Source organism: Polistes canadensis, unplaced genomic scaffold, assembly GCF_001313835.1.
Source record: "Polistes canadensis isolate GaletaPanama2010 unplaced genomic scaffold, ASM131383v1 scaffold_494, whole genome shotgun sequence".
NCBI lineage: Eukaryota > Metazoa > Arthropoda > Insecta > Hymenoptera > Vespidae > Polistes > Polistes canadensis.
Genome location: NW_014570041.1, coordinates 10444 through 20813, shown reverse-complemented (window position 1 = coordinate 20813; position 10370 = coordinate 10444). Strand labels below are relative to the sequence as shown.

General features: G+C 32.1%; 3 protein-coding genes across 4 annotated transcripts in view; 2 read left to right on the top strand and 1 right to left on the bottom strand.

Moving 5' to 3' along the window:
• Nucleotides 1-3506: 3506 nt before the first annotated feature.
• On the bottom strand, nucleotides 3507-7372 carry LOC106792610 (ubiquitin-conjugating enzyme E2-17 kDa). Its single transcript, XM_014759083.1, has 6 exons — nucleotides 6987-7372; nucleotides 5447-5510; nucleotides 5213-5244; nucleotides 4945-5022; nucleotides 4754-4859; nucleotides 3507-4506 (listed from the first exon to the last, which is right to left on the bottom strand). The coding sequence occupies exons 1-6, from the start codon at nucleotides 7008-7010 to the stop codon at nucleotides 4367-4369; spliced, it is 444 nt and encodes a 147-aa protein (XP_014614569.1). The 5' UTR covers nucleotides 7011-7372; the 3' UTR covers nucleotides 3507-4366.
• A 712-nt stretch (nucleotides 7373-8084) lies between these two features.
• Nucleotides 8085-8888, top strand: LOC106792609. The gene has a single exon (XM_014759081.1). It carries the CDS (start codon nucleotides 8135-8137, stop codon nucleotides 8792-8794), a length of 660 nt encoding a protein of 219 aa, XP_014614567.1. The 5' UTR covers nucleotides 8085-8134; the 3' UTR covers nucleotides 8795-8888.
• Nucleotides 8889-9093: 205 nt separating this feature from the next.
• LOC106792608 overlaps nucleotides 9094-10370 on the top strand; it is a 6893-nt gene continuing 5616 nt past the window's right edge. For both annotated transcript variants that reach the window (XM_014759080.1, XM_014759079.1), the window contains exon 1: nucleotides 9094-9880. The gene's annotated coding sequence lies outside the window, so the exon portion shown is untranslated. The remainder of the gene's footprint in view (nucleotides 9881-10370) is intronic.

Genomic DNA, 10370 nt, shown 5'->3' with positions numbered 1-10370 from the left:
TTGAAAATCGTACATGTCCCCCACTTTATTTCACACAAACACACTTTACATATATAATATATCTGTTTTTAATATATATATATATATATATTTAAATTTTATTATTAAATTTTGTTTGTTTGTTTATTCATTATCATTCTTCTCTCCGTCTAAAATATTTTCAAGAGGAATCATCTTCTCCTCCTCTAATAAAAGAAATACGCGTTATGTTTTGTCCGTTTTATGCGTCCACTTTCACTATACTGCACCTCTCACATCCCAAGAATAAAAAAAAGAAACGGAGGATAGAAGGGAGGATAGAAAGAAAGAAAGAAAGAAATAAAGAGAGAGAGAGAGAGGGAGAGAAAGAGAGAAATTTCGATCTTTCCAAGATCGTGAAAGCGGGCCGCGCACTGCTTTCGCATTGAATGATCCATAGATCCTACTTAAATGTAATATTTTATCTTAATTTTCTATAAACAATTTGTCTATCGTTATTATTATTATTATTATTATTATTATTAGTATTATTATTAATATTATTAGTATTATTATTATAATTTTTTCCCCATACCTTTCCAAAATGTTTTTTTACAAAAGTTGATATAATGAATATAATTAATTACATAATTAAATTGTTTGTTTTTTTTTTTTGTTTTCAGGTAAATTCACACATAATTTTTCATAATCATAGATACATGTATCATCATCATCATATATGGACTTTATTTATATAAAGGACTAATGCTAAAATGTACACAAGATAAGTTATTCAAAATGTGTTTCGACGTTTTTATGTTGTTATTTTAATTATTTGTTTGTTTGTTTGTTTTTTTCTATTCTTTTTCCATTTCCGCGTGTTCTTTTTCTTAACATTTATTTTATTTTATTTTATTTTGTTTGTTTGTATGTTGTTAATTTTCACTTACGCGAGAGACATCGATTAATTATTATTTAATTTAATATTACGCACGAATAAGTTTCTCATTATTCCCATTGATTATATTTTCTATTTTTTTCCTTTAGTTACTTTTCTTCAATTTTCTCTTGGTACATCTGGATAATAGATGCTTTTGAACGATAACGATAAATTTAAATCGATCGATAGAACAAACGAGGGGATTGGGGGGTGGGGTCGAGGGAGGAATGGGGGTGGCGAGTGGTTTGATACGGTAGGAAATTTTGTTTTAAACATTCGTCGAATTTATCTGGCTTAATTTTTTGTTTGTTTCCTTCTTGCCATGTTAATTCTTTTTCTTCCATTAATTTGTTTAATCTTTGTCATCATCATCATCATCATCATCATCATCATCATCATCATCATCATCATTATAATCATTTTCATCATCATCGTCGACATTATATTAATTCGCACTTACTTGTAATTAAATTCTAGACAAAAATTAGTGTCAATACATTTTCGTTAATAATTAACAAGAATAATAATCATACTCGAAAGAATTGATCGATCACGTTAGGTTTAGGGGGGGGGAGTAGAAGTGGAAGGGGGATGATGAAGGTTGAGGTTTGCTATTCTGCACATTCGTCTTTTTCATTTTGTTCAGTTTTTTTTTGTCTTCATTTAGATTATTTATCCAAAAAAAATGTATCGGCTGCTTTCATTATTAATAATTTCTAAACGCACCTCGTGTGTATATAAGTATGTGTGTGTATGTGTATTGTGTGTGTATGCATATGTCTGAAAGAGAGAGAGAGAGAAAGTAAAAGTAAAAAGGGACAGCCACGTAAAGCGAGAGAAATTTTTTGTTTCTTTCTTATATCTTTTTAAATATGTTATATAATCCTTTGACTTCTAAAATCCTTCTATTGAAATCAGAGGGTGAAGTGAATGAGAAAAGAGGGGTGGGATAAAAGCTTATTTTAAAGCTAAAACATTGTTTAACATCGCTTAGAAACAAAATATTTTATATATATATTTACCTATTTTCAGAAAGAAGATAGGACTTGAGTACCGTGTGTATGGTGGTAACGGTGTCGAGAACGACCGNATATTTTATATATATACATATATATGTATAAATGTATATGTATATATTTGTAAAGAAAGTAGTGCACTCGTATTGTGTGGTATCCTTTCGTATTTAACGTATGCTAAATTTATGTAATTGATTGTGTGTACCCCTATGTACGTACTTGTCTGTGTATGTGCGTGTATATATTGTGTATGCATAGATATATGCATGTAAGTATTTTATGTATGTATTTATATACGTACTACTGTATCGCAATTAAAACGCATTTATATATGCAATCTCGCAAGTAATACAAATTAAGTTTCAAAATGTTATATATACCGATCTCGAAATATCAACCACAATACTCTCATATATGAAAATTCTTATTCTTAACGACTTTTTTATGATTCCTCAATCTATCATTCGTATTAACAATAAGACGTGTTGTTTAGTTTCGTATTGTGAATGCAAACGAGACTGGATGTATGAATTATAGCAAATATTGTCGCACAAAACGGGAAAAAAAATTCGCACGCAAAATTAATGTGTATAATTAATAATAATAATAATAATAATAATAATAGTATAATAATAATAATAATAATATATAATAATAATAATATAATAATATAATAATAATAATAATAATAATAATATATTAACATGAGTATAACGACGTTGTATATCAACGGCCGGCAAATTCATGATTTCGTAGGATATATAAATAATACTACGAACGAGAAAATTTAATTACCTAGAGGAAACCTTCATCCCCCAATTTTTTTTTGTTTTAAATCTTTTTTTTTTTTATACATATATCTGCTTCTTCATGGCAATTGCAGCATCTCTCTTTCCGTCGTATTTTATTTTCATTTTCATTTTCATTTTCATTCATTTTATATCGTTTATCTTTTTATTTGTTTGTTTATTGAAATATTAATATAATCTACTTTTCTTAAAGATAATAATTCATTAAGGAAACCTTAAACGGACAGAACTCGGACCGATTTTTTGTTTTTCTACTTATCGTTTATCAATGAACATCGATGTCTACACAATTTCCACACACTTGGCATGTTTAATCTCTATTTGCATTTATTTATTTAGTTTTCTTATTTTCAAGCCAAATACAGCCCGATAAAATATGAATTTTGTTTGAAAAATGACAGTCGTTTTAAGTACGTGATTGCCATTTTCGTTGAGATACCAAAAGTATAGATTATTACTAGATTACAAATCTCATATAACTAGATAGAGATAAAAAAAAAAAAATAAAATTCGTTTTTGATTTTATATCGTGTGCAAACAAATTACCATAATATAAATATTTGGAAATTGACACAAACATGATATAATAATAAATTATTTTGTTGCTTTGCAATATTTTTTAACAAGATTTGAAATACCTTGCGTGATAAAACTATACGCACAATAACAGGAAACATAAGTTATGATGAAATTGTTAATTTGTAATTTGATAATAACGCAATGTTACTCGTAGAATTTGTCAGACGAGGTAAGGAATTTTAATAATTAAACAAAACGTATGGGTATAGTTTCATTAGTATTTATATATAGCCCAGTCTTACAAAAAAGTGACCGTATCATTCCAGGGGACGGGCAAACATTGCTCACTTGCGTTTTGTTAAACTAACAATCGGTGTGCTGTCAGTTCGAAGGTTTGTTTGTTTGTTTTGTATTTTTTTTCATTTCCATTTTCACTGAGAAAGTAGGTATATAATATTACAGTTATCCATATAAGCACAATATAATTAAAAATTAAACTATTCAATTGAAATACAAATCCTACTTTCACTCTCCTATATTGTTATGTTTGTTTTGTTCTGTTTGTTTAGTTTTATTTTTTTCCTGTTTATACCTTACTTCCATATGTTCTTTTTTCCCGTTTTTTTTTTTTTTTTCTTTTTTTATTTGTAATTATTATTTATTTTATGAAAATCAAAGCGGACATGTTTGTTGGTAAATTTGTTTGTTTGCTTGTTTGTTTTTATGTTTGTATGTAGGTATGAATGTATTTTTTTGTCATTTTTTTTTTCCCTTTTTTCATTTTTTTGTAATCTGAATTATGTATATGTTGCGTGTTGCGTTTGTATATCAGTGTATGTTTATATGTGTGTGTAGGTGTAAGTGTGTGTTTATGACCACCTTTAAAATTGCCTTGATTGCCATCGTGGCAACGTCTTAGTATTCGCGGGCCACCCAGTACGAGAAGGGAAACTCCACAGTTCGTCGACGCTTGCCTGAGAGAATTCTTCGGGCCTGAGTCGCGGCTTAAGTTTAAAAGTAGACGAGCCATAACTAATTTCAATCTGTGCTGATGCATAAGTGGCAATAGGCTGGGGTTGCTTGTTGGTGGCATTCGGGTGTTGAGGTCAACGGAGATTGGCGCATCACATGGCATACTTGCGCGTCCATTCGCGTGCCAATTCATTGTATTTCTCCCTGTCAGTTTTGTATATCCTTGCTATCTCTGGTACTAATGGATCGTCTGGATTTGGATCGCAGAGCAAAGAACATATTGAAAGTAAGACTGAAATCATTATCAAAGATTGAAACCTTCATTAATTTTCAGCACCTTAGTGAAATACTTGCGAAGTAAACATTTGGTTAAATACATTTAGACGATCCAGTTTAAACTTTTATACTTTAAGTTGACTATACAACAAAAGTTATTTATTATCTATTTCGTTATCTACTTCCTAGTTATTGAAATAAATTTAAATTATATTAAGATAGGTTTATTAGAAAATAGAATAATTTTTGGTAATAGTACATACCCTTCGATATAGTAAGTGCTGGCGACCATTGCGATCTTAATATATCCAAACAAATACTTCCATTACTGTTGATATTAGGATGATAGATTCTAGTCGTGAAAGCAACCTATAATAATCCGTTCATTTAAATAATTGCATTTTAAATAAGAAACTTGATAAAATGCTTCTTATTATATAGCCTACATACATACCTTAGGTGGTTTAAATGGGTAGTCTGTGGGAAAGTGAATTGTTAGGAAAAATACACCGCCTTGATACGGACTGTCAGGCTGGAAAATATTGTAGTTTTTGTTTTTATTATCACAGGACAAAAACTTTTGTTCATATTAATGTGCTTATATAGGAGTTGAAGAACAATGAGTTTGCATTTTTTTTTCTTTTTATATAATACAATAACAATATTTAATACAAATGGAAATAAAATGAGAACATGGATAGAAAATAAAATATGACACTTACTGGTCCCATAATCGTTGCTTGCCAGTGGAATACTAAAACAAGTGCATAGATTATATCAAGCAATGAACAAACCAATATATATCATTTCACAAAGGAAATGTTTAAGTATTTGTATTAACTTGATATCACAGAATGTAACAATTACAATGAGAACGTATCTAACCTAATAGTATTTTAGTGACATAAATGCAACTCATGATGATGACTCAACAACAGGAAAATAAAAAAACTTACAATCATCTCCAACAGGGCCTGCAGAACATTGAGCGGGTGGATCTCTTCCAAGGTCCTGAAGTTCCTAATATTTTAAAGAAAAACAAATTCATATTTGTTAGAAATCATCAAAAGTTATTTTATCAAGTTGTATTATAAAAAAAATTCAACAAAAAAAAAAAAGAAAATCTAATGAAACATTTCATTTATGGTCAATAGAAGCTTATGATGGTGGTATGATATTTTATATAGAGCTATATCAAGATACTTTATTTTTAGAGCATACTTTTTTTTTTTTCATCTACATAATGTTAGACCTGCCATCTATTTCACATCACGTCATTATTTGTATACCTTGCACTTTGACACATGTGCCAATGTCAGCTCACATATCTCCAAAGATTTTTTTTCCCTTTTTATCTAACATTGAAAAATTCTTATTTATTTTACATTAGAAAAATCTCATATGTAAACTAGTTGATGTACCATAACCAACTAGATTATTGTTAACCATTTGAGTTCCAAGCAGCAAGCTTTACGCTGTTCAGACTTCTTAGCGAAAAGTAGAACATTATTGAATCGCATTACCTATTACCGTGTATAAATTTTGAAAAGTTTTAAAGTTAGTTTTATAACTGTATGCGAAGGTCCAATATAATATTTGTATTAGAAATAAAAAATAATTGTGTAAAAGATGAGAGCGTAGAACTTATCGATGCCAATAAAAAGTACAAAGATTCAAATAAGACGACGAGTCTCTCCGATATAATTCCATTCTTTGTTACCGCAGTTATTAGAAAACTTTGATATTGATTTTAATAGGAAGTTTTATTGTGAGAAAGTGGTGCATATAAAATCCTTAAACAAAAAGAAATGATTTGTTTCAATAATTCGTCATAAGATTTAGTGATTTGGTGGGGTGGAAAGGGAAACATTAGAGATAAAAAAAATTGGAAAAGGTTGAAGAACAAGATGTCCACAAAGGAAGTTACAATATTTTAGTAACGAATGTGACCATCTATTACTACGTATATGCACACATATATATATATATAGATATATATGTATATATATAGATATATATGTATATATGTAGGAGCACATATTATATACATATATATATAGGTATATATGGGTGTATATATAGATATACATATTCGTGTATGTATATATATACATAGATGCATGTAACAGAATATTTTACTTTACTTCCGGCAATTTCTAAGAAAGCCATAGAGAATTTTTCGAAATTCACTGTCACCTCCAGTCAAATAAGTAAATCTACACTGGCACAAAAAGTGGCACTGTGCCCGCGTGTCTGCGCGAGTCATCGATATGTAGGATAAAAGGAGTAGAAAATATTACTCGCGTTATGTACCGACCGTAATAATATAACAAAAAAAAAGGCTTAAAATGCCTCGAGGATTTTCAATGCTCGGGCTCTCTCACATTGCTTCACTGCAAAATCGTTAAGGGCGTTCAACCGTGTTCGACACACACCGCACGACGATGGATGATACAAGGAAACCCGTTAACTCCTATCACTCTTTCGTTCACGTACCTTATTAATTCGTTTTAAAGCCATTTGATGAACTGTGTGTTGATATTAACTGGCCGAATAACCAGAGAGAGAAGAACGATACCCGCTAGCCGAAGATCTTTGATTAGGGATTGCAAGATGGCTGCCTTCTAAACGTAGCCTTACTACGTTAATCAGTCAGAGCTTCGCGATCCTTTCCGTACGATATTTTTTCGGCCCGACACTTCTCCAAACTTCCTTCTGCTTGCTGATTCCGGAATACCCAACGTCCGAATGAATTTACATAACGGTTATCTCGATCTACGTGAGATTTTGTGCATGGTCGTCGAGCGTTTAATTTTGAAATCGAGTCCGAAGCAGAACCACGGATTTCCTTTTATCGGCAACTAGTAGAATTTTTCGCGTTATACCAACATCCGCCGACAGATGGCACACACATACTCCCAACGAATCCTCCTCCTCCTCCTCCTCTTCCACCATCACCCCATCCTCTTTCTTCATATTCATCGTCCTCGTTCGCCATTTTGTCCTCCTCCTCTTCCATCTCGTCAGGAAACTCCAACCGACCCTGACGCAAGCGCTTCTATACTCTTTTATCTCTCTCTCTCTCTCTCTCTCTCTTTGCTATATATTTTTTTTCTCTGTTTCTCATGCGACGACGTAGTACCGTTCCCCGTTGTCTCGATCCGCACCGACGGCATTCGTGCTTTTCCCAAAGCGTCATCGTCATTACCCTTTGAGTGTGAATCACGCATTAAGATCGATTCACACTCAGCAAGCAAGTAGTAACGCAACACCCAACTCTTCCTTCAACTTTATATTACATATTCCTTATTCAGCGTTTTATTCAAATGCATGATGTTAGATCGTTAAAAAAATTGAAAGAGGGGAATTAAAAAAAGAAGAGTTAATATTGAAATGTATAATTTCCAGCTGTGTTCGCATCGATGCTTTTTTGAAAACAAGCTAAAATTGACGTTAAGGGGTTATAACAGGCAACATATTCTCATCTAAATCTAATACACAAGTATATATGTATATATATATATATATATATAAATAAATTCATATATAAATCGAAAGAGAAAAAAAAAGGGCGCTTAGCAAAGATGGCGACTAAGTAGACGAAGAAGAAGAAGAAGAAGAAGAGAAAACTGCGGAAGAATAAAATGGAGAGAGGTACAACTGCGACCAAAGTAAAACGTCAGGGTTGCGAATGTTGGAAAAATAAGTTTCCAGCTCATCATAAGAAAAAACCTCGTGATCGTTGCAAAAGAAAAAGGCAGACATTGGTATTTAACGTTAACGCGGACGACGAGATATGGCACGAACCGTACATGCAACCTCTTCAAAAAGAATTTTCGGACGTGTCAATTTTGTGCGATTCGAAGATTGAGTTACCATGGAAGGACATTGCGTTACCGACTGTGGTAAGAAAAATTCGTACGGATGGTAAATTTAAAGAACATGGCGGTGGAAGAACGGAAGTCGAACACGACGATGAAAGCACCGCCGTATCAGAACTCGAGAAAAAGGAATCGACTGGCATTATGACGTTACCCTGGCACAATTTATTGATCACTAACGTGATATCATCTCCGAGAGACTATGATCCAACCAGTTCTGATTCTCGAGTTAAAATACCATGGGAAGATCTTGCTTTGGACAAACCAGTTGATATCCGTGTGCCTCCACCAGAGGAGGCAGATTCCTGTGAGCCCGACGACCTCGAGATACCCTGGCAGGATATTCTCATACCTAGGAATATCGTAATCAAGTCAAAAACAAAAATAGGAAATTCTTCCTTTGTTAGAAGGAACAATAATTAGGCCCGCGTATTCGTTTCTAAAGAAGATTCTTTTTATATTTAACCCTGTGCAAAATTTCGTAATACTCGGTGAATAATTTATTTTTAAGAGAAAAAACAAAGAAATTATCTGTCATATTCGTCGTAATAGAGTTTCGAGAAATATTAAGATATCATTAAACAAAATTACGCACATATATATATATATTATAAATAATGTCTTTTTATTATATAGAATTTAAATGAAAAAAAAGGTTTGAAAAATTTTTAAATATGGCGCCATACGGTCGATGTATCGATAAGTCGAGCTATAGTTTCGATTATCGATGCACCGTGGCGCTGCAGTAGCAGCGTATCAGCGACGGTGCATCATACTACTCGCAAGTGGCGGCATCAGTTGGTAGTCACCAGTGGAAGCGCGCGGTGTTTCTTGTCGTATGCGACTATCCTTGGTTAACTCAGGAGTGGAAAAATGGCGTAGTTAAGTTACAAAGTTAATGCCGCGATCATATCTCGATTGTTTAATTGAGCTTGATTTCAAATAATCTTAGACGTTGTGCAGTCACTCATTAGTATCGATATTCGATCGATTATAATAATTAACAATTATCTTCAAATTTGAATTTTTCAATCTTAAATAATCGAAGTAGTGTGCGGATGTAAACGCTGAGAGTGGAATCGTGCATTGTGCTTTGGTGACTCCCCCGATCGTGAATCAAATAAAAACGAGTTTATTTCTGACAACGTTTGGCCCAACAAATCGTTCATTTTTTTGTGATCATTTTGAAAAATCAAAACCATCAAGGATACACTTACGTCAGCATGGAGAGGAGGACATTTTCATCGAAGAAAAGAGGATTATCGAGCTCGTGACAGCTTGACGAGCTGCTGCTGCTGCTGTCTGCGAGCTGATTCGCGACCATTTGAAGATGGCGCCAGTGTCATTTTGACACTTGCCCCAAGGATCCGTCAGCTGGATTTTAAGAAAATAAGAAGAACAGAAGAATTAACTATTTTAACACCATACAAATCGTCTACCCAATCCAGTTAGAGTACTTTTATTATGAGCAGAGAATTTTACGTTCCTTGTACACCATACGCTTATCAGGTAAGGACACCAACTTTCATACTTCTTATCGAAAATTTCCTTTTAAGTTAGTTGTAACACCCTCTTTACGACCATCCCTATTTATTTCTTTTCTTTTTTCTTTATCATTTATTCGGTTAATCTTACGTCAGATAAATATTTTCTTATTTTCATTGAATAAGAAACACAAGAATGGAGATAAAGAAATCTGCATCACATTTCTTGAAATATTTTATTTTCTAGTTGACAGTCTTAAATAGATATTATATATAATATTATTACTAAGTTTAATCTTAGGGATATTTTTTGTTGGACAGGTTTAAATTAGATGAACAATCTATTTAATCAGTTGAACGTTTCGTCCCTATATTTCCCCTATATTTCAGCAACTAAAATTTTATTATGAAATATTACTTCTTATACAAATACAAAAAAACTTACAATTCATTGAATAGTGTCCTAAATATAGGGACGAAACGTTCAACTGATAAATAGATTGTTCATCTAATTT

What these genes read in the sequence shown, in the direction of transcription:
- LOC106792610 (XM_014759083.1), bottom strand. Translation starts at nt 7,010, where the DNA reads ATGGCTTTAAAACGAATTAATAAG. An exon ending in AGGCCCTGTTGGAGATGATT is followed by an intron (nt 5,245 to 5,446) that starts GTAAGTTTTTTT and finishes CACTTGTTTTAG; the next exon opens with TATTCCACTGGCAAGCAACG. An exon ending in AAGCAACGATTATGGGACCA is followed by an intron (nt 5,023 to 5,212) that starts GTAAGTGTCATA and finishes AATATTTTCCAG; the next exon opens with CCTGACAGTCCGTATCAAGG.
- LOC106792609 (XM_014759081.1), top strand. Translation starts at nt 8,135, where the DNA reads ATGGAGAGAGGTACAACTGCGACCAAAGTAAAACGTCAGGGTTGCGAA.